This window comes from Leptodactylus fuscus, chromosome 7 (assembly GCF_031893055.1).
Source record: "Leptodactylus fuscus isolate aLepFus1 chromosome 7, aLepFus1.hap2, whole genome shotgun sequence".
NCBI lineage: Eukaryota > Metazoa > Chordata > Amphibia > Anura > Leptodactylidae > Leptodactylus > Leptodactylus fuscus.
The window spans coordinates 151,979,393-152,006,919 of record NC_134271.1 but is presented as its reverse complement, the minus strand read 5'-3'; the positions used below and the strand labels follow the sequence as shown (position 1 = coordinate 152,006,919).

The following is a 27,527-nucleotide window of genomic DNA, read 5'->3' as shown; positions in this document are numbered from 1 at the left end:
GCCGCTGTTACGAGCGCTCCCATTGAAGTGAATGGGAAGTGTTCGGCAGTCTGCTGTAATGCCGGCGTGTACGGCTCTCATACACGCCCGGCGTTACGTAGTGTGCATGCACCCTTAAGGAACTGTCTTGGAAATGGTGTGAGTGTTACCTTGAGTGAGAGTCTGTTTTCCCCTCTACTCTTCCCCTGTCCTACATACACTGGTTGCCTGACACTGCATGTGAATTAGTGAGGTTTTGTTTAGGGTTCAGGTTTATGTTGCCCCTGTCCTGTTAACCCTTTCCTCATTTTCCACTGATCCTCTCCTCATTCTCCTGTTGTGTGTTTTGGTTGTGATGCTTATTCCCAGGACATCCCGTCCTAGTTTTCTGTTTTGCAGCTGCACCTTTGTTTCGGTAGGGGTGACCACCTTTAGCATCCCAGTCCCTAGCCTCTCGCAGCTGTTCCCCTACCTATCCATTAGGTCTGCTTCTTTAGAGAGCCAGGAGTTGTCGGGGCCAGGACTAGCCTGGGAACAGCTGAACAACACCTGCAAGCAGGGCCTAGTCAGCCGCCGTGGCGTCAGGGAAAGTTTCCTACGCCATTCCCTTAGAGGTGTATGCTGTATTCAGTATCCGATTGTTTGGACATAGGCACAACCGTGACAAATACCAACGGAAGCCTGGGCGGAAGCAGCGGAATAGATCCTCCTGAGAGGTCCGACGGTCCATCTTGCAAATTCGAACTGTCTTCAGATGGTGCATTTGGAAAGTTTGCCTATAGCCATAGCCACTCTAGGAGGATGACCCCAAGAACTGAGCTGCGACTCTGCAATGAGGAAAAGGGCCCTGAAACGTCTAGAGATGTTAAATGATCTCTCTGGCCTCCTCCATTCTGTTTCCATGTTCTTCTCCACCTCCATACTTAGTCTGAAGGTCCATGGACCTCTGGAAGGGCCAGTCTCAGGAAAATTGGTTTCACGGTCTGAAGCCTGGATAGACTTCAATAGTTTTTTCTATGAGGAGGTCTTCCAGTGGAGGAAAAGACCTATGGTGGAATTCCAAACGGGGTCTCTTAGCTAGCTGGGCCATGAAATCTTTGACTTCTTTCATGGATTCCTCCACAGAGTCTTTTACCCAGCTTACAACATCTCGAACAGATATGTCCTCAGCCGGAGGGCCCCAACATTGGTGGCAGCGTTGGTAAACATAACCATCCGGTATCTCACAATCCCTGCGAACTAAATGCTTGCGTTTGGAGGACGACTTCCTTTTAGTGGAAATAGAGATTAGTAATACAAAAAATTAGCAATAAAGTTGGGTAGGAAAATTTGGGTGATTTTATAGTTGCTAAAGACAAATGCATATGGCTAGTAATCCCAGCTATTGGTCCAGGCTGGTAGCCTTGGCTATTAGTTAGGAATATAGATGATGAACATATGTCTATTCAAGAAAAAAAACTCATACATGATATGAAAAAAAATATTTGAAAAAATTTATAAATTTATACAACCGTATATAATCGAGTATAAGCCGACTTTCTCAGCACAGTTTTAAAAGTCCCCCTCGGCTTATACTTGAGTCAGGGACTGGAGAACCGGTGAATCCCACGGTGGGCCCCAAGCCCCAACTATTAATCCTCATTTTGTTACCGTACCGTACCGTTACCGGAAAATAGGGGAAAAAAATTTTGAAGCACAAAATGGTACAATATTTAATATATGGGAGTTGTAGTTTTGCAGCAGCTCCAAGGCCACATTGACAGGTGACCCTACAGCTGTACAGGGATGCATAGAGCGTTTTATTGCGGGGCCAGGTGTAATTTTTAGTTATACCATTTTGGGGAATGTCTATTGCTTAGAACACCTTTTATTTAAATCAGAGGCAAAACGGTGAAAAAACCTCTGCAGTTTAGCACTTTTCATTTTGACGTTCACAGTACAGGAAAAATATTAGTAGACCGGGCATTTTTGGACACAGGGATTCCTAATGTGTATGTGTTTAACAGTAATTTTCTACTTTTATATGTATTCTAGGGAAGGGAGGTGATTTAGAACTTTATTTTTTTTTTAAAGCTTTTTTTTTAAAACTTTTTATTATTTCCCCCCTCCATAGGGGGGTTGACCTGCAATCATTTGATTGCAAGTCCCATAGACAGCAATACAAGTGTATTGCCGTCTATGGGAGATTCTATACATTACTATGACGCAATGGTAATATAGCAGTGACAGGCCTGGGAGCCTCATTAGGCTCCCGGCTGTCACCAGAACAGTTCGACTCCTGCGATATCGCCACGCAGGAGCCGGCCTGCAACTTTATAGGTATGGGGCCAGTGGGGACCGGCCCCGGGGAGTATTTTACACTGAAGGGGAAGGGGGGGAGTACGTTTTTTATGCCCGCAATTAGAATGCTTTCTGATTGCGGGCATTAGCTTCGGGCCTCCGCGTATAACAGAAACCCAGTTGCAATGGCGGCCGCTCTGCAGCAGCCACAATTGCAGACCCGGCATCCGCTGTAATAGAACGACTGATGCCGGGGAGGGTTTTAGAGGCTGACACAGATGCCGGGGCCTGCAGCATCGCTACGCTCCTGCCCTGCAGGAAGCCAACAGCGGCAGGAGCGTGGCGATGCTGCAATTCTGCTCCTCCACCCTCCCTTATAGTCCACATATAGACTATATATAAGACGCACTCTCATTTTCTCCTCAAATTTTGGGGCGAAAAAAAAAGTGTGTCTTATAGTCCGAAAAATTCGGTACAAATGCATTGGTCAGGGGCCCTGATCGGTTCCTTAACCAATGAGGGACGGAGCAAAGGACCTGCATAAATTAAATGAAGGGGGAGGTCCTTTAGTGCTACACTAATGATATAGGACACTCCCCCTTCTCTAGCAAGAGAGATGAAAGCACGGGAGGCCCCTGATGCTGCCCTGCATCGAGGAGAGGAAGCTTCGTGTTCCAAAGTGAAAGTAAAACACACAGGTACCTGCTGGGGTTACTATGCCTATTAATGTCAGGGATTAGATACACAGCTCAGTATACAGTATCACACAGGATAGGATTAGATACACAGCTCAGTATACAGTATCACACAGGATAGGATTATATACACAGCTCAGCAAACAGTATCACACAGGATAGGATTAGATACACAGCTCAGTATACAGTATCACACAGGATAGGATTAGATACACAGCTCAGTAGAGACGTCACATATGAAGGTGCAGTCAGCAGTTTATCTCATAGACATAACAATGGTGCGGAGGAGCATAAAATAGAATAAAATCCATGTATGACTTGTCCCCCACATGTCTCCTCCTGTACACATCTCTTATACTCACTGTAATTCCTCTATCCTGCAGGTTGGAGTGGACAGAGCGGCCATCAAGTCACTGAAGTGAGGACCGGACAGACAGTTATTAGATAGGTCAAGTATCTTCAGGGACTGGTTATTCCTTATTACTGAGGCCAAGTGGGTGCAGGAAGAGTCTGGTAGATCATTACTACCAAAACTGTAAGAATAAGAAGATGAGATGTGAGTGTCACATGTGATAGTATTAGATTCATAGCTCTGTATACAGTATCACGCATGATAGGATTAAATACTCAAGTCTGTAGAGACATTAAATATGAAGGTGCAGTCAGCAGTTTATCTCATAGGCATACAGTGTTGTCCAAAAGTATCGCCCCCCCCCCCCCCCCTGCAATTCTGTCAGATAATACTCGTTGTCTTCCAGAAAATGATTACAAGCACAAACTCTTTGGTAATATCTTCATTTATTTTGCTTGCAATGAAAAAACACAAAAGAGAATGAAAAAAAGTCAAATCATTGATCATTTTACACAAAACTCCAAAAATGGGCCGGACAGAAGTATTGGCGCCCTCAGCCTAATACTTGGTAGCACAACCTTTAGACACAATAACTGCGCACAACCGCTTCCGCTAACCAGCAATGAGTTTCTTACAAGGCTCTGCTGGAATCTTAGACCCTTCTTCTTTGGCTCCTGCTCGCGGTCCCCCCTGAGATGTGAAGGGGGCCTTCTCCAAACTGCCACCAAGAGATCTCTCCCCCTCCCCCACAGGTGTTCTATGGGATTCAGGGCTGGACTCATTGCTGCCACTTTACAAGTCTCCAGGGCTTTCTCTCACCACCATTTTCTAGTGCTGACCTGAAGTGTGTTTTGGGTCCTTGTCCTGCTGGAAGAGCCCTGACCTCTGAAGGAGACCCCGCTTTCTCACACTGGGCCCTACATGATGCTGCACAATGTGTTGGTCGTCTTCAGACTTCATAATGCCATGCACACGGTCAAGCAGTCCAGTGCCAGAGGCAGCAAAGCAACCCCTAAACATCAGGGAACCTCCTCCATGTTTGACTGTAGGGGGCGTCTTCTTTTCTTGAAGGCCTCTTTTTTTTTTTTTTTTTTTTTTTTTTTTTCCTGTAAACTCTATGTTGATGACTTTTCCCAAAAAGCTCTACTTTTGTCTCATCTGACCAGGGAACATTCTTGCAAAACATTTTTGGCTTTCTCAGGTAAGTTTTGGCAAACTCCAGCCTGGCTTTTTTATGTCTCTGGGTAAGAAGTGGGGTCTTCCTGGGTCTCCTCCCATACAGTCCCTTTTCATTCAGACGCCAATGGATAGTACGGGGTGACACTGTTGTACCCTCGGACTGCAGGGCAGCTTGAACTTGTTTGGATGTTAGTCGAGGTTCTTTATCCACCATCCACACAATCTTGCATTGAAATCTCTCGTCAATTTTTCTTTTCCGTCCACATCATGCTTCCTCACAATTTTGCTTCTCAAGTCCTCAGACAGTTCTTTGGTCTTCTTTCTTTTCTCCATGCTCAATGTGGTCACACAAGGACACAGGACAGTGGTTGAGTCAACTTTAATCCATTTCAACTGGCTGCAAGTGTTATTTAGTTATTGCTACCACCTGTTAGGTGCCTCAGGTAAGTAACAGGTGCTGTTAATTACACAAATTAGAGAAGCATCACATGATTTTTCAAACAGTGCCAATACTTTTTTCCACCCTCTTTTTATGTTTGCTGTTGAATTATATCCAATTTGGATTTTTGACAATTCTTTTTGTGGTTTTCCATTGAAGACAAAATAAATGAAGATAATAATACCAAAGAATTTGTGATTGCAATCATTTTCTGGAAGAAAATGAGTATTATCTGACAGAATTGAAGGGGTGCCAATACTTTTGGCCAACCCTGTAACAATGGTGCGGAGGAGCATAAAATAGTATAACATCCCTGTATAACTTGTCCCCCACGTCTCCTCCTGTACACATCTCTTATACTCACCGTAATTCCTCTATCCTGCAGACTGGACTGGACAGAGCGGCCATCAAGTCACTGAAGTGAGGACCGGACAGACGGTTATAGGACAGGTCAAGTCTCTTCAGGGACTGGTTATTCCTTATTCCAGTGGCCAACTGGGTGCAGGAAGTGTCTGGTAGATCATTACTACTCAAACTGTAAGAATAAGATGAGATACACAGCACAGCATTCAGTATCACCCACTATAGGATTAGATACACAGCTCAGAAGACTGTATCACACATGATGAATTAGATACATAGCTCAGCAGTCAGTATCACACATGATAGGATTAGATACTCAGCTCAGTAGAGACATCACATATGAAGGTGCAGTCAGCAGTTTATCTCACAGACATAACAATGGTGCGGAGGAGCATAAAATAGTATAACATCCCTGTATAACTTGTCCCCATGTAATGTCCCGGTACTGCTAGTCCAATTCCCTCTAATAGTCCTTGCAGACCAAGATAGTATGGGAGATTTTGTGCACATTTGGGACCCAGGGACCCCCTGAAAGCCGGCCACATCGGATATATTACCGTGATACCAGCCCTGGCCTTCCTGAGTGTTGCACCCACATGTCTCCTCCTGTACACATCTCTTATACTCACTATAATTCCTCTATCCTGCAGGCTGGACTAGACAGAGCGGCCATCAAGTTAATGAAGTGAGGACCAGACAGATGGTTATTAGACAGGTCAAGTATCTTCAGGGACTGGTTATTCCTTATTCCAGAGGCCAACTGGGTGCAGGAAGTGTCTGGGAGATTATTATGAGCCAAACTGTAAGAATAAGAAGATGAGATGTCAGCGTCACGTGATAGAAATATAGTTCATCAGACAGTATCACACAGGGTAGGATTAGATGCACAGCTCAGCAGAAGATGTGCCATACGATAGTATTAGATACACAGCACATCAGACATTTTGATAGGATTAGATACAGCCGTACAGGTATCACATATGAAGTTTCAGTCAGCTATCTCTGTTTGCATGATGGGGTCCATCTAATTAGGACACGCACCCTCACTGGCAGATTTTAAAAAAACCCTTATTTGGCCACGCTTATATACCATGCTTTCCAACATGGTATATAACCCCTATTTTCTCGCTTGCCAACATGGTATATGATCCCCTTTTACTGTCCTGCCACACAGTATTTAACCCCGTTTTTTAGACCACCGCATGGTACATGCCCACCATTTCTTTGTCTCTCACAGTATATGACCCCTGCTTTGTTCTATAATTTATAATAACAATATACAAAAAGTAATGAGGACTCAAAGAACAAAGTCTTTGAGAATAAACAAAGAAACGATTATAAGGAAAATTAATCGGAGGACTTAAAGAAAAAGTACAAAGGGGAAACGGGGTGGGGGGGTGGTGTAAGTTAGGGACATTGTAGGATACAATAAGTACCCCATGGAGGCTAAATAGCTTGGAAAACATCCACTGTGTCATTAGGGGTAGTGATCAGTAATTGACTGGGGGGTCATTGCATGAGGTCTGTGGGCAACGGACATATAACGGACACTAACTGATAGCCATCAGGTACTGTCCGTTTGTGTCCATTATGATAGTTGACCGGGTTTTTTTTTTTTGGGGGGGGAGGGGGTGTAACAGACACCAACAGTAGTGTGAACCCTACCTTAGAAGCAGGAGAGAACAGAGGAAAAAGCTTTGTTAGGGCTCAACCTGAGAGTGAACAGGGGTAGACAGTGAATGCAGAGCAGCTGACCGGCCAGCAACTCTGTTAGTCATGTGAAGTATCTGTCCACTGCAGTCAGGAAGTAAGACAGAGCTTCAGAACTTTTATGTCCTGACTACCAAGAGGAGGAGGGCACAAGGATTCATCGCTTCTCCTATCAATGGGGATACCGAAGTAACCCTACCAACACTGATTGAATGCAACCAAATACCCAACCATAGGAATGAGATCCCTACCCCAGAGGCTGCATTTCACCAAACACACCTAAAGCACCTGGCCAGCATTATCCCACCTATGGACAACAATGCTGACATCCTACTCCTGCTTGACAGTTCACACTGAGTAAACGCTAGCTTACAATTTCAGAAAGATGCATATATATGTAAAAAAGGACACTAGGAGTAGAATTTTAGGAGGGAGGGGGAAGAGGCTTATTGGTATGTACAAGTAAACAAATCCACAGTTCCCAGGTTCTTATCTTTATGGCTGTCTCAGTTCTGTGATTTCTGTAGGATGCCATGAACTCATGTGAAAGGTTCATTCCATTCTCCAGAGTGTCAAATAAGGTTATCAGCTTATACTCTTAAATCCGTCTGTTCTTCTTGGATTTAAAATTCCCTCTTAAAACCAAAATTTTCATGTCATTGGTGATACTATGAGAGATGAGCGAATACCACGAGGCAAACGCAGTAAAAATTTGTATCCCCTCCCACCTTCCCTGGCACGTTTTTTGCACCAATAACTGCGCAGGGGAGGTGGGACAGGAACTACGACAACGGAGGCATCGGAAAAAGGAATTGGCTGGCTAAATCAGGTGACCTCCAATTTAGACAAATTGTGGATTTAACATTCGACTAATTTGGGACTGTGAACTATGTGACTGTGAGACAGGGACAGATGTACTGGCAGGGTTAGCTAGGGATTGCCTTTATTTAGAGGGGAATGTTACCCAGCTCTTTGGGGCTCTATCTGGTCGGGATCCCTGTCAGCTTGCGATATGCGCGAGTTGACTTTTTCCCATAGGAATGCATTGACCAGCGTTGATTGGCCGAATGCCATACAGAAGTACGGCATTCGGCCAATCAACGCTGGTCAATGCATTCCTATGCCGAGATGAAGCAGAGCTACATCAAACACTGCTACACTGCTACATCGGTCAGCACTGCTACATTGGGAAATGCTCTCAGCTCGGCTACTCCGATGTAGCAGTGCTGGCCGAAGTAGCAGTCCGATGCAGCAGAGCTGAGTGTGTAGCAGGTCCAGCTCTGCTGCATCGGACTGCTACATTGGACACTGCTACATCAGCCAGCACTAAGGGTTGAGCCGATCTTGACATTTCAGGATCGTTTTTAAAATCCGATTTCCGATCATTCGGAGATTGGATTTTAGAAACCATCCTATTCACCACACATCATGTAGTCCAAAAATTGTTTACATTTTTGGACCCCACGCTGTGTAATGATTAACCCCCCACCACCACCACCGGTGTCCACTTACCTGCATAGCTGCAGCTCCCAGCTCCTCTTCTTGGTCCCGTCTTCTATCCACATGTCTTCAGAGCGCCCTTCCCCCGCCTCCCGAGACTAGTATTATGGAGAAGGTGGGGCTTAGGAGAGTGTGGGCGAGTACTGGGAGGGGAGACATGAGTGATGCACTCACGTCTCCCTGCCCACACTCTCCAGCCGCACTAAGCCCCGCCTACTCCCTGCATCTCTACAATACTATTCTAGGGAGGCGAGGTCCTCTTCAGAGCGCCTTGCCCCCCCTCCCCCACCTCCCTAGACTGGTATTGTAGAGATGCAGGGAATAGGCGGGGCTTGGTGCGGCTGGAGAGTGTGGGTGGGGAGATGTGAGTGCATCACTCAAGTCTCCCCTCCCAGTGCACGCCCACACTTTCCTAAGCCCCGCCTTCTCTATAATACTAGTCGGGGAGAGGGGGGCAGGACACTCTGAAGACCGGACCAAGAAGAACAGGGAGCTGCAGGTAAGCGGACACCAGTGGAGGAGAGGGGGTTAATCACTACACAACATGGGGTCTAAAAATTGAAACAATTATTGGACTACATGCTGTGTAGTGAATAGGATCGTCTCTAAAATCCCAGCTCTTCTTCATCTTCGATGTAGTAGTGTCCGATGTTACACACTCAGCTCTGCTGCATCGGACTGCTACATCGGACACTGCTACATCGCAGCTCTGCTGCATCGGACTGCTACATCGGCCAGCTCTGCTACATTGCCCAGCTCTGCTTCATCTCCGATGTACAGTACTGTGTCAGCACTGCTACATCTGAGATCGGACCAGAATGGAAACTACTGTGGACAGATCTTAGACTCCGCCTCCTCCAGCAGAACCAGCGTTGATTGGCCGAATGCTGTACACTGGCCAATCAACGCTGGTCAATGCATTCCTATGGGAAAAAGTCAGCTCGCGCATATCGCAAGCTGACAGGGATCCCAACATAATAAAGTGACTTGGCCTTGTTAGATGCCCCCAGACATGCTTCCCCTGCTGTCCCAGTTGCTTTCCAGGGTATTGGCATCATTTCCTGGGGTGTCATAGTGGACTTGGTGACCCTCCTGAGTCGAATGGTGGGATCCCCTGAAGTGAAGCATTTTTCCCCAAAGACTATAATGGGGTTCGATATTCGTTCGAATAGTCGAATATTGAGCGGCTATTCGAAACGAATATTGAACATTTTACTGTTCACTCATCTCTAATTATGATCTTCATTGCAGAAATGTTTTGACAAGGGAATGTCCATTCTTTGTTCACTAATTGTATGGCGATGTGCGTTTATTCTCATTCTGAGCTTCTGACCGGTCTCTCCAACATACAGATTTTCAGTGGGATATTTGGTGCACATTATTAAATACACTACATTAGGTGTGTTACAGATGAACGTATACAGTATACAGCTTTTTATTTTTTAGATTTCCTACCCACTGGTTAACACGGTACAAAAACAAACATTTTCCTTGACTTTCTTTAGGGAAATGACCCCACAAAGTTGTTATATTTCGGGCAGGAGACGGAAACCTGCAGTCATTTTTCAAACCCATTCATTTGAATGGGTTTGGAGAGTGTCCGGCAGTGAGTGCCGTCGAGCGTTTTGTGCTCTCTGCGGCGAAACCATTTCTTTCTAACCGGACACAAAGTCGGACATGCAGGACTTTGTGTCCGGTTACAAAACGGTCACTGGCGCTCACGGCCGGACACGGTCTGCCAGGTTTCCTGAAAACGGAAATCGAACACTGGTGTGAACCCAGTGTTACATATACAGCTGATATGTCACTATGTGGTGTGAAGTGTAAGACTAAGTAACTGGTTTATTACAGATATAAACAGGAGACGTCTCTAGAGCCCAGACCCTTACAGCTTGATGATGGAGTCAGAATAATAGGCTTAGATAGAATGCTCTGGAGACACTACCACACAGGATAGGATTAGATACACGGCTCAGTATACAGTACCACACATGATAGGATTAGATACAGCTCTGTATACAGTATCACACATGATAGGATTAGATACACAGCTCAGTATACAGTATCACACATGATAGGATTAGATACACAGCTCAGTATACTGTATCACAGGATAGGATTAGATACACAGCTCAGTATACAGTATCACACAGGATAGGATTAGATACAGCTCAGTATACAGTATCACACAGGATAGGATTAAATACACAGCTCAGTATACAGTATCACACATGATAGGATGAGATACACAGCTCAGTATACAGTATCACACAGGATAGGATTAGATACACAGCTCAGTATACAGTATCACACATGATAGGATTAGATACAGCTCTGTATACAGTATCACACATGATAGGATGAGATACACAGCTCAGTATACAGTATCACACAGGATAGGATGAGATACACAGCTCAGTATACAGTATCACACAGGATAGGATGAGATACACAGCTCAGTATACAGTATCACACAGGATAGGATTAGATACACAGCTCAGTATACAGTATCACACAGGATAGGATTAGATACACAGCTCAGTATACAGTATCACACAGGATAGGATTAGATACAGCTCAGTATACAGTATCACACAGGATAGGATTAAATACACAGCTCAGTATACAGTATCACACAGGATAGGATTAGATAATAATAATAATAATAATAATAATAATAATAATAATAATAATAATAATACATTTTATTTATATAGCGCCAACATATTCCGCAGTGCTGTACAATTTGTAGGGTTAAAATACAGACAGATACATTACAAAGAGAATCATTTCACACAATGGGACTGAGGGCCCTGCTCGCAAGAGCTTACAATCTATGAGGTAGAGGGGGTGACACAAGAGGTAGCAGGGGCGGCATTGCTTATACAGGGGTCAGACACTTCTGTAATAGAGGTGACGGTTATTACACAAACATAAAACTTTATGAGCCGTCAACAGTCGTGTCCTGTAACATGTGAATGGAGCTTGGACCTATAAAGTTATCCTGAGATGACATCATATCATGTGGGGTAATGTGGGAGCGGGGACAGAGGAGGGTTAAGGGTTTACGTTAGACATTGTGATAGGCTTGTCTGAAAAGATGCGTCTTTAGTTTGCGTTTGAAACTGTAGAAATTGGGAGTTAATCTGATTGTCCGGGGTAGAGCATTCCAGAGAAGTGGTGCAGCTCGGGAGAAGTCTTGTATACGAGCGTGGGAGGTTCTGATAATAGAGGATGCAAGTGTTAGGTCATTGAGTGAGCGGAGAACACGGGTTGGGCGGTAGACAGAGATGAGGGAGGAAATGTAGGGAGGTGCGGCATTATGGAGAGCCTTGTGGATGAGTGTGATAACTTTATATTTTATTCTATAATGAATAGGCAGCCAATGTAACGACTGGCACAGACCAGAGACATCGCTGTAGCGTCTAGCCTGATAGATGAGCCTGGCCGCTGCATTCAGAATAGATTGTAGAGGGGAGAGTTTAGTAAGGGGAAGACCGATTAGTAAGGAGTTACAGTAGTCAAGGCGAGAATGAATCAGAGAGACAATAAGTGTCTTTAGTGTATCTCTGGTAAGGAAAGGGCGTATTCTGGAGATGTTTTTGAGGTGGAGGTGACATGAACGTGCAAGTGATTCAACATGAGGGGTGAAGGAAAGGTCTGCGTCAAACATAACCCCAAGGCAGCGGGCCTGCCGCCTAGGAGTTATAGTAAGGCCTGAGACTGCAATGGATATATCAGGGACAGATCTATTAGATGGTGGAAACAGTAGTAGTTCAGTCTTGGAGAGATTTAGTTTCAGATAGAGAGAGGACATGATATTAGAGACAGCAGAGAGACAGTGACTGGTGTTCTGTATGAGTGCAGGGGTGATGTCACGGGAAGATGTGTATAATTGGGTGTCATCAGCATAAAGATGGTACCTGAAGCCAAATCTGGCAATGGTTTGTCCAATAGGGGCTGTGTAGAGAGAGAAGAGCAGGGGGCCTAGGACCGAGCCCTGAGGAACCCCAACAGCAAGGGAAAGAGGGGAGGAAACAGAGCCCGCAAATGATACACTGAAGGTGCGATCTGAGAGATAAGAGGAGAACCAGGAGAGCGCAGTGTCATTGAGACCAACTGAGCGGAGCCTATTGAGGAGGAGATGATGGTCAACAGTGTCAAAAGCTGCAGAGAGGTCCAGAAGAATAAGAAGAGAGAAGTCGCCATTGGATTTAGCCATTAGGAGATCATTGGAGACTTTTGTGAGAGCCGTTTCAGTAGAGTGCAGAGCGCGGAAGCCAGATTGTAAGGGGTCAAGCAGAGAGTTAGCAGAGAGATAGCGGATTAAACGAGAATAGACCAGGCGTTCCAAGAGTTTAGAGATGAAAGGGAGGTTAGAGACAGGTCGATAGTTAGCAGCACAGGATGGGTCCAGGGAGGGTTTTTTCAATAGCGGGGTTATAACAGCATGCTTGAAGGAGGATGGGAAGATTCCAGAAGAGAGAGAGAGGTTAAATATTTTAGTAAGGTAAGTAGTGACAGCAGGTGACAGAGATTGGAGAAGGTGTGAGGGGAAGGGGTCACTGCTGCAGGTTGTAGGGCGAGATGAAGAAAGTAGTTGGGAGACTTCCTCTTCTGTAACAGGTTCAAAAGATGAGAATGGACAGTCTGAAGTGCGGTTGGTGAGGGTATCCTTGCTATGGTAGGTGGTGGGATCAATGCCACCTGCGGCTTGGGCAGTGATTTCCTGACGGATCTTATCAATTTTAGCATGGAAATACGTGGCCAGGTCATCAGCACTAAGGTCTGTGAATGGCGTCTGCACCTTGGGTGTGAGTAAGGAGTGAAAAGTTTCAAAAAGCCTTTTAGGGTTGCTGGAGAGAGAAGAGATGAGGGTGGTGAAATAGTCTTGCTTGGCGAGGTGAAGGGCAGAACTATATGTTTTAAGCATAAACTTGAAGTGGAGGAAATCTGCAGGTGAGCGTGATTTTCTCCAAAGACGTTCGGCACACCTAGAGCAGCGCTGAAGAAATCGTGTTTGTGGCGTGTGCCAGGGCTGCTGCCTCCTACGTGGGACTTTACGAGTGGAGGCGGGAGCCACCTCATCCAATGCATTTTTAAGGGTTTCATTATAGTGACTGGTGGCCAGATTGGGACAGGAGATTGAGGAGATGGGGGACAGAGAGGATGGTAGAGTATCTAAGAGGTGCTGGGTGTCGATAGTACGCAAGTTCCTATATGTGTGTTGGGTAGGTGTATCTTGTGAAGGGGAGAGGGCACTGATGGTGAGAGACAGAAGGTTATGATCAGAGAGGGGCAGAGCAGAGTTAGTAAATTTAGAAACTGTGAGGAGTCGATGGAAGACAAGATCAATCGTGTTTCCACCTACATGTGTGGCAGAAGAAGAACATTGTGAAAGACCAAGAGAAGTGGTTAATGAGAGAAACTGTGAGGCAGCTGGGGAGTGAGGGGTGTCATTAGATACACAGCTCAGTATACAGTATCACACAGGAGAGGATTAGATACACGGCTCAGTATACAGTATCACACAGGATAGGATTAGATACACGTCTCAGTATACAGTATCACACAGGATAGGATTAGATACACAGCTCAGTATACAGTATCACACAGGATAGGATTAGATACACAGCTCAGTAGAGACGTCACATATGAAGGTGCAGTCAGCAGTTTATCTCATAGACATAACAATGGTGCGGAGGAACATAAAATAGAATAACATCCCTGTATAACTTGTCCCCACATGTCTCCTCTTGTACACATCTCTTATACTCACCGTAATTCCTCTATCCTGCAGGCTGGACTGGACAGAGCAGCCATGAGGACACTAGAGTGAGGACCGGACAGACGGTTATAGGACAGGTCAAGTATCTTCAGGGACTGGTTATTCCTTATTACAAAGGCCAACTGGGGGCAGCAAGTGTCTGGTAGGTTATTATAAGACAAACTGTAAGAATAAGAAGATAAAATGTAAGTGATGTATCAGCAGACTGTATCACACATGGTAGGATTAGATACACAGCTCAGTATACAGTGTCACACAGGATAGGATTAGATACACAGCTCAGTATACAGTATCACACAGGATAGGCTTAGATACACAGCTCAGTATACAGTATCACACATGATAGGATTAGAAACACAGCTCAGTGTACAGTATCACACAGGATAGGATTAGATACACAGCTCAGTATACAGTATCACACAGGATAGGATTAGATACACAGCTCAGTATACAGTATCACACAGGATAGGATTAGATACACAGCTCAGTATACAGTATCACACAGGATAGGATTAGATACACAGCTCAGTATACAGTATCACACAGGATAGGATTAGATACACCGCTCAGTATACAGTATAACACGGGATAGGATTAGATACACAGCTCAGTATACAGTATCACACAGGATAGGATTAGATACACAGCTCAGTAGAGACGTCACATATGAAGGTGCAGTCAGCAGTTTATCTCATAGACATAACAATAAGGAGCATAAAATAGAATAAAATTGTAATGTCCCGGTACTGCTAGTCCAATTCCCTTTTATAGTCCTTGCAGACCGAGATAATATGGACATTTGCATATAAGGTAAAGCGTTTACTCCCCCTTCATTCCTTTATTTCTATTTTTCCAGAGCCAGCACATAGGGGGTCTATTAATGCGCCATCTTGTGGATGTTTTTGTGTACTACACCTGCCTATATTTACCATTGCAATGTAATTTGAGCTGGCACTGTAAAGGGAGTGTCCATTATAATTAGGTGAACTCCAGGACCACTCAAGGGAGTTTGGCTGGCCTGGAGGCGGAGCTGAGTGACCGCCCTCTCTAGAGAGGGGGTTGGGAACTTTTTGGTCTTTTTTGTCTTTGGTGTGGAGCTGAGCACATGGGAAGCTGTAAAAATGGCAGCTAAGTCTCCGGGAAATTGTAACAGAGACGTCTTTTCCTCTGTACCCAAGCTTCTTCTCAGAGAATACTTTCTTCTGAATCTCCAAGCAGAGATGTCTTTTCCTCTGCCTCCAAGATGTTCCTCAGAGAGTGTTTTCCTCTGAAACTACACGTCTCTACGAGTAGGCCGTCCTGTTATCCATACATCTGGGAACTCCACACGTATCTCTCTATTCAAGTAAGTCTTTGGGACAAATCTATATTTAAGGAGCCCATAGCTAGTCCGACGGAAATTGCGGGTCCCCCGCCGTCGATAACTTGTATCTCCTCTTCTATATACGTGTACCCAGTTGTTGAGGTCTAACCCCCTGGATACAGGCCATCCTTACAAGTATATACAAGTTTAACTTCCCAAGCAACTACGAGTTAACCAAGCCCAAGGTATTCTTGCTCAAAGCTCCATCACCTGATTAAGTGGACACTGTCTATAAAGATCGCTGTATTGTATGTGAAGAATCACTCCGTCATCTGTATATTTGTATCAACTCGTCCTGCTAGTAAAAAGAGCAACGATTACCCCCGAAGCCTGGTTGTCTGTTGTCATTGTCAGATATCAGAGTGGGGGCGGGTAATCGGGGACATCAAAAAGGAGATTTTGTGCACATTTGGGACCCAGAGACCCCCTGAAAGCCGGCCACATCGGATATATTACCCTCTGATACCAGCCCTGGCCCTCCTGAGTGTTGCAAAATCCCTGTATAACTTGTCCCCCACGTCTCCTCCTGTACACATCTCTTATACTCACCGTAATTCCTCTATCCTGCAGGCTGGACTGGACAGAGCGGCCATCAAGTCATTGAAGTGAGGACCGGACAGACGGTTATAGGACAGGTCAAGTCTCTTCAGGGACTGGTTATCCCTTATTACAGAGGCCAACTGGGTGCAGGAAGTGTCTGGTAGAGCATTACTACGCAAACTGTAAGAATGAGAAGATGAGATGTATCAGTATACAGTATCACACGATAGGATTAGATACACAGCTCAGTATACAGTATCACACATGATAGGATTAGATACACAGCTCAGTATACAGTATCACACAGGATAGGATTAGATATACACAGCTCAGTATACAGTATCACACAGGATAGGATTAGATACACAGCTCAGTATACTGTATCACACAGGATAGGATTAGATACACAGCTCAGTATACTGTATCACACAGGATAGGATTAGATACACAGCTCAGTATACAGTATCACACAGGATAGGATTAGATACACAGCTCAGTATACAGTATCACACAGGATAGGTTTAGATACACAGCTCAGTATACAGTATCACACAGGATAGGATTAGATACACAGCTCAGTATACAGTATCACACAGGATAGGATGAGATACACAGCTCAGTATACAGTATCACACATGATAGGATTAGATACACAGCTCAACAGACATCAAGAACATTTTCACAAGACTGCTGCACCTGATTGTGATGTTCTTCTACCTATATTGTAGAGACATGAACCTTGGAGAGCTCTTCACAAGGTTATTCACGGGTGGCAAGTGCCAAAAAATGTGGGAGTTTCCTTTTTAAGGGGTGAATCCTTTATACAAGGGCACAGTTACATATATCACGTTTGCTTTAAAACAGATGGGATGCGATGTAAATATTGAAGGGAGCTCCCACAGTATAATATTCTCCCAGAGCCTCCCCCATAGTATAATGCTCTACAATGGCCTCACACAGTATCATATGCTTCACAGTGGCCCACACACAGTATAATATTTTTCCCAGAACCCTCCTGTAGTATAAGGCTACACAATAGCCCCACACTGTAAAATATACTCCACAGTGTTCCCCACACAGTATAATATGCTCCACAATGGCCTGCACACTATATAATATGCTCCACAGTGGGCCCACGCAGTATATTCTCCACAGGTTATGGACTCTAGATTTTAAGGACACAGGGTTTTATACTGACTGACAGTTTGGAGTCGGGAAGGAATTTTTTCTCTGAAATGGGGCAATTGGCATAAGCCTCATGTTTTTTTTTTTTTGCCTTCCCCTGAATCAACACAGTAGGGGATTGTAGGGTTAAAGGTTGGACTTGATGGTCTGATTTCTTTATCCAACCTCATCTACTATGTAACTATTTAAAATTATATGTTCCACAGTGTATAATGACTTCTTCAGTCCCTATTTCCCCCCCTCTGTCAATCAGAGAGCATACTATACTTTTTCACTCTGATTGTCACATACAGGTATACTATAATTCCCCCTTGAGCTTTACTATTAGGGTATTCTTATGTTATACCACCTGAACATTACTAGGAATTTTATTGCCGCTGTGACCCAGACATTTACCATTGTCCAGGTCGCAGCGCCAAAAAAAAAGTCTCACCAAACACACAACATATACACAAAGTCATGAATAAAGTTTACATTTCACCCAATCCCTGTCATACTTGAGCTTTCTACAGTACCGTGTTTCCCCGAAAGTAAGACAGTGTCCTACATTATTTTTACCCCCAAAAGTCCCACTATGTCTTACTTTCGGGGCATGTCTTATATTGGAAAAAAAAAATGACAGGGGTTAATGGATTGAAGCGGCGGCACACGAGGAGTTAAGCAGCGGCAGCCGGCCGCTTCCATACATTCCAATGGGAGAGTGCTATTCGAATAGTATTCGTTCATCTCTAACTTCAATTGTAACTTCTTACAATTGAAGTTAGAGATGCGCGAATACTATTTGAATAGCGCACTCCCATTGCAATGTATGGAAGCGGCAGGCAGACTTTGCCGGCGGCCGCCGCTTAACTCCTCGCGTGCCGCCACTTCTATTCATTTCAATGGCACGCTACGGTATGTCTTACTTTTACTTTTAGACATTTACTATGTCTTACTTTCGGGGTACGTCTTACATTAGCCCACTAATGTCCCACTACGTCTTACTATCGGGGGTGTCTTACTATCGGGGAAACACGGTAAAATACGTCTCTAGTGATGTCCGTTACACGCTAAAATAATAGTAATAATGATTATCACTAGAGATGAACATATAGGTTGCTAAAAATTTTATAGGGGGATGGAAAATAACATTTTTATGTAAAGTTCTATTTAATTTTCATGAACAAAATGGATTGGCGCATTTATGCAATTTTGGCGATTCTTTAACACCCGCCCCTATAAATATATACATGTGTGGTATGTATGAACTCCTCACATATTGCAGTTTTTTAGAAAGTACATTGTGTTTGCAGAAAGGGATTGCTTGAGTCGCACTTTAGTGGCAAATTTGAATTTTTGTGCAATTCTTGCTTGCAATCTCTGTTTGCCGCAACGTTGTATGAAGGTGGTTGTATATATGAAACATTAAGTTGTGTTTTTATATACGGAATGCTGTGTAATCTCAAAAAAGTTAAATTTTGGTATCACAGTCACAGTTTGCTAGTATAGATTTTTAACATATTAGTGAATAACAGCAAAATCCTGCCTGTCTTCTGTATTCGTGTTTTTGGGAGTCTGAGCTCTTGTTGTAGTTGATGTTTGCGGTACATATAGTATATATACACATTGTATACACCATAAGCTATTATTTTAAATGTATTTTGTATGTTGTAAGCTGATGGCTGGTCAGGTAATGGAGGGGGAGTACATCTCACCCAGACTACAGGTGAGATGAGCAAACTCCAGGAATGATTGTTCTCAGCAGACAACTTTCATCTGCTGAAGATTTTGGTAAATGCTCAGTACTGGGCTGGATTTTTAGGAATGACAGGTCGGATTGGTAGTGGGACCTGTCATTCCACCCCCCTGCAGTCCACACTTTGGGGAAGTTCCGGCAGCGACTCAGCTGAAGAGAGTCTCCTAGTCTCCAGAGAGTTTGGCTGGAGAGCTGACAGAGAGGTCATATTTTTGGAGCTGTGTCCTGAATGATTCTACTGGCTTTTGGATTTCTGTTATCCTAGGTGAGGTAACCTAATCTATGTTTAGTTAGAGCCTAGCCGGGCAGGTATTTATTTTTGTATTGGTTCCTTTTGTTGCTGCACTACCTTTTTGAGTGAAAATAAACTCTGCCTTTGTTTTGGACTAAAAGAAACAGGACTTGTGTGTCTATGCCACCCCAGCTAGCAACCCCAGACCCTGACAATTGGTGGAGGATGCCTGCATACAGCGGTTGCTAGGGTCAATGACACGTTCACACCTTGCTAGAGAAATTTTTTTTTTATGTCCTGGGTAAAGGCTGCTGCCGCTATACAAACCTGCACTATGGAGGAGATACTGAAGCATCTCGTGCAGTCCAATGTACAGCAACAAGAAACCAACCGTTTGCTGTTGGAGCAGATTACGCTTCTTAAAGAGACTGGTGTCACTGGCCTGCAGAGACCTGCGGAGCACAGAGATGAGAAGCGGGCTGTGCAAAGAGCTTTGCAAAAGATGACCCCAGATGATGACGTGGAGGCCTTCCTGACTGTGTTTGAGAGAGTGGCCGAACAGGAGAAACTGCTGACTGGGCAGACGTCATTGCACCCTATTTGAACGGTGAACCCCAGAAGGCCTATTATGATCTCTGCCAGCAAGATCTGCAGGACTATGATAAGTTAAAGGCGGAAATTCTTGCTCGGCTGGGGGTAAGCACTGCTGTCTGTGCCCGGCGGGTACATATTTAGTTGAGTCTTGCACCAGCAGAGTTTTAGGCCCTTGAGGTGAGTTGAGCCTTGTAAGAGCAGAGTTTTAGGCCCATGAGGTGAGTTGAGCCTTGTAGGAGCAAAGTTGTAGTCCCTTGAGGTCAGTGGAGCCTTGTACCAGCAGAGTTTTAGGCCCTTAAAGTGAGTTGAGCCTTGCACCAGCAGAGTGCTAGGCTCTTGATGTGAGTAAGGCCTTGTACCAGCAGAGTTTTAGGCCCTTAAAGTGAGTTACCGTATTTTTCGGACTATAAGACCCCTTAATATGGGAGGAAAATGTGTGTGCGTCTTATAGTCCGAATGCAGCGTGCGCAGCGTCTGTGTCCCGTCTGTGACAATCAAAAGGAGAGCAGCACAGTGCCTGCCTGCTCTGCCCCTCCTTCCCTGTCTGTGTCGCGTGTTTGCAGGAGCGAGATATGAGAGGCAGGGAAGTAGGGGCGGGCCAGACAGGTGAAGGAAGCGTGGTTTCAAGCTTGCCGAGAAAACCATGCCTCTTTCACCCGTCTGGCTCGTCCCTCCTTCACTGCCTCTCAGATCTGGCTCCGGCAATGAAACCACACAGACAGGGAAGGAGGGGTGGGCCAAACGGGAGGAGGAGGCGTGATTTTCTCGGCAAGCTTGAAACCACGCCTCCTTCACCCGTCTGGCCCGCCCCTACTTCCCTGCCTGTGTGGCTTCATTGCAGAAGCAAGATCTGAGAGGCAGTGAAGGAGGGACGAGCCAGACAGGTGAAAGAGGTGTGTTTTCAAGTTTGCTTAGAAAACCACACCTCCTTCACCCGTCTGGCCCGCCCCTTTTTCTCTTCTTACATAGCTTCACTGCAGGGTGTCTCTTTCCATCCATGGATGAGATTAGATAGAATAGATAGATAGACAGATAGACAGACAGACAGACAGACAGACAGACAGACAGACAGACAGATAGATAGATAGATAGATAGATAGGATAGATTAGATAGATAGATATGTTCAAATCACCCCCATAGCCCTACAATACATATAAAACAAAAACATTACTGTGAAACACATACACATTTGGTATCCCTGTGTCCGAAAGCCCCCGGTTCTATTTACATTGGTGAAATATTATATTATTAGGTTATTAAATATTTCACCAATTTTTTTTCCTTAAAATTTTTTTTTCCCTATTTTCCTCCTCTAAAACCTTAGTGCGTCTTATGGTCCGAAAAATACGGTAATCCTTGTAATAGCAGAGTTTTAGTCTCTTGATGTGACTGGAGTCTTGCACCAGCAGAGTTTTAGGCCCGTGAGGCGAGTTGAGCCTTGTAGGAGCAAAGTTTTAGGCCCTTAAACTGAGTTGAGCCTTTCACCAGCAATTTTAGGCCCTTAAAGTGAGTTGTGTCTTGCACCAGCAAAGTTTTAGACCCTTAAAGTGAGTTGAGCCTTGTAGCAGCAGAGTATTAGGCTAATGAGGCGAGTTGAGCCTTGTACCAGCAGAGTTTTAGGCCCTTAAAGTGACATGAGCCTTGAAGGAGCAGAGTTTTAAGCCCTTTAGAAATAAATAAAGCTTCAAAAATCCAATTTTCACATATAAAATGTTTTATTATGTAAAATAAAGAAAAATAGAAAAAAACATTACATATTTGGTATCACCGCATCCTTAATAACCTGAACAATAAAATTAAAACATTATTTAACCCGAACGGCAAACATTATAAAAAAAAACATAGAAAACCACACAAAATAATGATTATTCACCACCTTTGCCTTACAAAATGTTCAATAAAAAGTAATCAAAGGTCAGATGAAAACCAAAATGGCACCAATAAAAAGCAGAGGTCATCCCGCAAAAAATAAGCCCTCAACTAGCTCTGTCTACTGAAAAATAAAAATGTTATGCCTTTCAGAAGATGGCGATGCAAAAATAATTGATTATTTCCCCTAAATTGAATTTTATTCTGCACAAATAGCAACGCATTAAAAAATAATATAAATGAGGTATCGCCGTAACCGTACTGACCCGCAGAATAAAGGTAATGTGTTACTTATGCTGTACTCTGCACGCCGTAACCGTACCGACCCACAGAATAAAGGTAACATCTTACTTATGCTGTACGGTGCACGGGAAAAAAAAATGCTAAAAGCAATGCTAGAATTGATGTTTCCTTTTACATCCCACCCAGAAAGAGTTAATAAAATATAGTCAATAAGTTACAGGCCCCAAAATGGTGGCATTGAAAAGTACATCTAATACCGCAAACACCAAGCCCTCATATGGCCACATTGCCAGAAAATATAAATAAAGATCTAGCTTGTACAATGTGAAGACAAAACCCCAAAAGTCGCCAAATCATTAGGACATAAGTGGCTGTGACTAGAAGGAAATGTGTAAGCGGTTCGAGCGTTTTCAGGGGACCCCCCATATTTACAGCTTATGAGAGATAATACACCAGCACTGATCCCCCAGAATGCCCCTCTTCCCCATCCGTGTCATAGGAGCTAGTGGGAAAATAGAATGGGATTTGGTGTGCCCAATTTACTCCGCACAGCTTACATATTCACTTTGGGGTTACTATTGCTACTACATCACTTGATAAATTCTTTGAGGGGTGCGGTTTTCACAATGGGGTCACTTTCTAGAGGTTTCCACTGTTTTGACACCTCAAGGGCTTTGTAAATGCGACATGGTTCCTGAAACTGATCACAGCTACATCTGCCCTCTAAAAGCTCCTTGGCGCGCCTTCCCTTCTGCGTCTCGCTGTGCGTCCATATATTAGTTTACACCCACAAGTGGGGTACTATGGCAGTCCGGAGAACTTGCATAACAAATTGTGGGATGCGTTTTCTCCTTTAAGAAAATTTCACCTCCATTTTGTATTAATTCCTGTTAAGCACTTATAGGGTTAAATTACTAGGTATATGTTGTTTTGGCTTATTTAAGGGGTGCAGTTTTGAAAATGGGGTGATTTATAGGTATTTTTAATACAAGGGTCTTTCAAAACCCCTTCATAACTGGATTAGTCCCTTAAATGGGTTTTAGAAATTTCTTTGAAAATTTTGATTATTGTTGTTTCACTTGTAAACCTTCTAATGTCCGTAAAAAATAAAAGGGCGACTAAAGTTTGATGCCGACATAAAGCAGAGATCTGGGACATGAGATTTATGATATAATTTTGGCGGTCTGACTATCTGTATGTAATGCACATCATTTCAGACTTCATAAAATGCATATTTTTCAAAATTTCCCCCAAATTTCCTATTTTTTTCATAATTAAACACAAAACATATCAACCAAAATTTACCACTAACATGAAGTACAATGTGTTACGAAAAAACAATCTCAAAATCACTTTGATAAGTTAAAGGGGTATTCCCACGTCGCATACTCACCAGTCTTCGTTGCTGTAAATTCTTCTTTCTTTCGGCTTTGTTGCGTCATTGGTGGGCGGGGTTACATATGCAAAGCCAGCGGCGAGATGCTGCTAGCCCTGCGTGCACGCTCATAGACCAGTCTAGCCTTCACAATGCGAATACAGACCCTGCATCCGCCTCTCTCTATTACAGCGGATGCTGGGTCTGTATTCACATTGTGAAGGCTAGACTGGTCTCACCATCTATGAGCGTGCACGTAGGGCCAGCGGCATCTCGCTGCTTGGCTTTGCATATGTGAATACAGACCCGGCATCCACTGTAATAGAGAGGCGGATGCCGGGGAGTGTAGACGCCGGCACAGATGACTGCAACATTGCTATGCTCCTGCCCTGCATGAAGCCAGCAGCGGCAGAAGCGATGAGGTTATTCCAGCCCTGATTATCCTGGCAGATCTTGTTCAGTAATGAGGCCAGCTCAGCATGAAGATCTTGTACGTTAGGTTGTCCATGCCCACTAATATGCATGAAGACTCGATCACAGTAAATGTCCTTATTTTTCTCCAATTCAATCTCTGAATGAACTGCTCTGAAAGATGGCCTAGGCACTGCTGCAATGGCAATCACTGGCTTTTCCTGTTCTGGTTCCAAAGAATCTTGTGTCTTGAGACGGTTTATATTCATATGCTAATTAGCTTTCTCCGTGCGCTCCAGAAGGGTCTTTGATCACCATCTGCCATTATCTAGGTGTGTGAGAGCAGGTGCTGATGACTCATCTCTGCTGTACACACACATAGAGAATTGCAGACAGTGATCAAAGACACTTCTGGAGTGCACAGAAGGCTAATTAGCATTTGAATAGAACCGGACTTATTCAAAAACTACTGAGGCGATTTACATACAAAAGGTAAGTGTGAAATGGCCTTTTTAAAGGCTATGCAAGTATGTGCTTAGCTAAAAATGAATTTTCCCAATGATAGAGCCCCTTTAACCCCTTAACGCTAAATCACGTACCTGTACGTCAGGGAATGTGGTTAGTTCCCGCATTCCCACGTACCTGTACGTGATTGAGATTGCACGGGCTCAGAAGCAGAGCCCGTGCGATCTCCACGGGAGGCCGGCTGTATCTGACAGCCAGGCTTCCCCTGTAGCAGCAGGGACGGTGATTGCACCGACCCCCACTGTTTAACCCTTAAGGTGCCATGATCCATAGTGATCATGGCACCCTAGAGGTTTGGCCGGGCTATAAAGCATGGTGCCGGCAGCAGGAGTCTGTGTGAGCTGTAATTTACAGCTACACGCTGCTCCTTAATCCCTCCCCCCATCGGAGCGAGCGAGCTCCGATGGGGGGAGGGTTAACCCCTTGGATGCCAGGACGAGTGGAAGCTAGTCTATGCATCTGCATAGCTGGCTTCCTCTATAGACTTGCAATACACGTGTATTGCAAGTCTATAGTTAGTATAGAACCAGTGATCCTCTCTGATCGCAGGTTCTAGTGTGCTTACAGCACAAATGTAAAAAAGTTTTAAAAAAATAAATAAATAAAGTGTGTAAAACAAACAAAACAAACAGTTACATTTCTTGTAAATCTGGAAAATCGCTGTTACACTTGTAAGCCTTGTAACGTTCAAAATAAATTAAAATACAATCAAAAGATGATGCCGATATAAAGCAGAGATATGGGAGATAATATTTATTCATGTATTTGGGTGGTATGACTATCTGCCTGAAAAGCAGAGAATTTCACATTTTGAAAATTGCAATTTTTTCCAAATTTCCATCAAATTTCCTATTTTTTTAATAAGTAAATACAAAAATATTGATTAGTGTTTACCACTAACATGAAGTATAATGTGTTACGAGAAAACATTCTCAAAATCACTTGTGTAAGTTAAAGCGTCTCAAAGTTATTGCCATTTAAAGTGACACATGTCAATTTTGAAAAAACAGGCCTGGTCCTTAACATACTTTTGGGTTGTGTCCTTAAGGGGTTAAGAACACAAGCACTTAGAGATTCCGCTGTGACTCTTGTGAGGGTGCTGGATGTTTACTGCATTAATGATGAAGCAAAGAATCAGACTGAGCTGAGATCAGAGACTGTATGCGAAAGCAACAATCTTATGTAGCACAGCTCACACACACACCACATGTGCCTCATGCACAGGCTGCTACCTGCTATAACTATAGTGGTTCTTATCCTCACCAGAATACTTGCATTGTCAGAACCTTAATATCACAGATAGGTAAAATATAATAAGTATTTACCTCAGATTTTGCAGGTTATGTAACCCTGGTACAAGTCTCTCTAATCCTTCAGTATCTAAGGAACATCCAGTTAGATTGAGTTCTTCTATATGAATGCAGGATTCCATGATGAATGCTAACACTGTGCAGTCTAGAGCCGACATGTGAACACCAGAAAGATCTAATTTTCTATGTGATTGAAACAATATCCATACTAGAGCCGTATTCCGGGTTTCAAACAGATAGAAGAATGTCCTGAAAAGACATCGCTTCTTGTCCTCACTTTCCACCAGATTCTTTTGTTCTGAAATGAAGATCTTGAGCCAATTGGTGACATCTCTGGAGGCCCGAGCTGCTTGTTTACCCAGGTATCCAGATAATATTGACCTGGTGGTTCTGTCTGATAGACCACACAGGAAACAGAGGAACATCTCACCACGTCCATCAGGATCGGATTTGGCTTTTTCTAGTGATTCCTGTAATGACTCAGAAGAATAATCAGTATAATGGACCAAGGCAGAAAAGAATTCCTGAACAGTGAGATGTAAGAAGGAATAGGTCACAGGTTCCTCCGATTCCATCAGAAAACTTGATAAGAGCTTTGACTTATTGTCCACATGGAAAGAATCCAGATCTCGTTCATCAAAGATAACCCTGTGATTCATGACTCCATGTTGTGCCATCCATCCGATGGACTGCAGGATCTTCTGAGCGTCACTTTTCTCCAGGCTGTGATTGGACAGAATGTTGGCGATAAATATGGCAAAGAGTTCTGTCACTGTTCTGGGTAATAATGTCACCTGCTGGTCACTACTTGTTGTCTGGAAGCTCCTGGATAATACAGTACAGATGATCCAGCAGTAGGACGGGAGGTAACAGAACGTGTACAAGGTGGCATTCTGCTTCACATAAGTAAAAGCCTTTTTTGCCATTTCAGGGTTGGAGAAGAAATTTTCAAAGTAAATCCGTCTTTCTTCTGGAAAAAACCCAGTGATTTCTACTATTCTCTGGAAAACTCTACAATAAATTGATGCCAGTCTGGTTGGGCGACTGGTCATTAGGACAGAACAACCAGTAAGAAGAGACTTTCTCACCAAACTAACCACAATCTGACCACAATGTCCGAGCTGTTTAGGATGAGAGCACAAGTGACGTGATGTGAAATCCATTGTATGATTGCTTTCATCTAATCCATCAAATATAAAGAGAAGTTTCTCTGGATCTTGTAAGATGTTCTCCAGCTGCTCCTCCAGATATGGGTACTGATGAAGGATCATGGTCTCCAGACTAACCTTATCCAGTCTGTTGAGTTTCCGGAATTTGAGGAAAAAGACAAAAGAGAATCTTTGATAGAGATCGCCCTTCGCCCAGTCATAGACAAACTTCTGCATCAGTGTGGTCTTCCCTACACCGGGCACTCCGCTCACCATTACCATCTGTGGTACAAGTCTGGATCGGTGGCACCAACGGAACATCTTGTTGGGGTAAATTCGCTGTAACACATTTTGTTTTTCCTTTAAATATTCCTCATGTCTTACCCCGGTCTCTATGAGCTCATTCTCAGAACGTTCCCTAAACTGATCAGTGGAGACAATGACGAGGTTCACATAACGTGTAGAGAAGGAGAAACTTTCCTCTTCCTGGTTACATCTTGGAGGTTTGTTCTCTATAAATTTGCTAGTTTTTTCATATAAATGTTTCTTGTGAAAATTCTGGATGTCTGTAGAAAATAAAAGGTGAAGATAAGAGTCTGAACAAAACATTTTTCAAAAAAAATTACATTTAGTAAATTATAGCCATGTCTGTTTTTCTCAAAGCATTAGAAAACTGTGAAAACTTTTCACTCCTTACTCACACCCAAGGTG

General features: G+C 43.8%; 1 protein-coding gene across 1 annotated transcript in view; it reads right to left on the bottom strand.

The window, feature by feature from the left end:
• The window catches only part of LOC142214343 (NACHT, LRR and PYD domains-containing protein 12-like), a 196,665-nt gene that overhangs the window by 15,126 nt on the left and 154,012 nt on the right, over positions 1–27,527 (bottom strand). Inside the window, exon 10 of the mRNA XM_075283273.1 lies at positions 5,289–5,459. Within this exon, the coding sequence (XP_075139374.1) occupies positions 5,289–5,459 (171 nt within the window). The remainder of the gene's footprint in view (positions 1–5,288; positions 5,460–27,527) is intronic.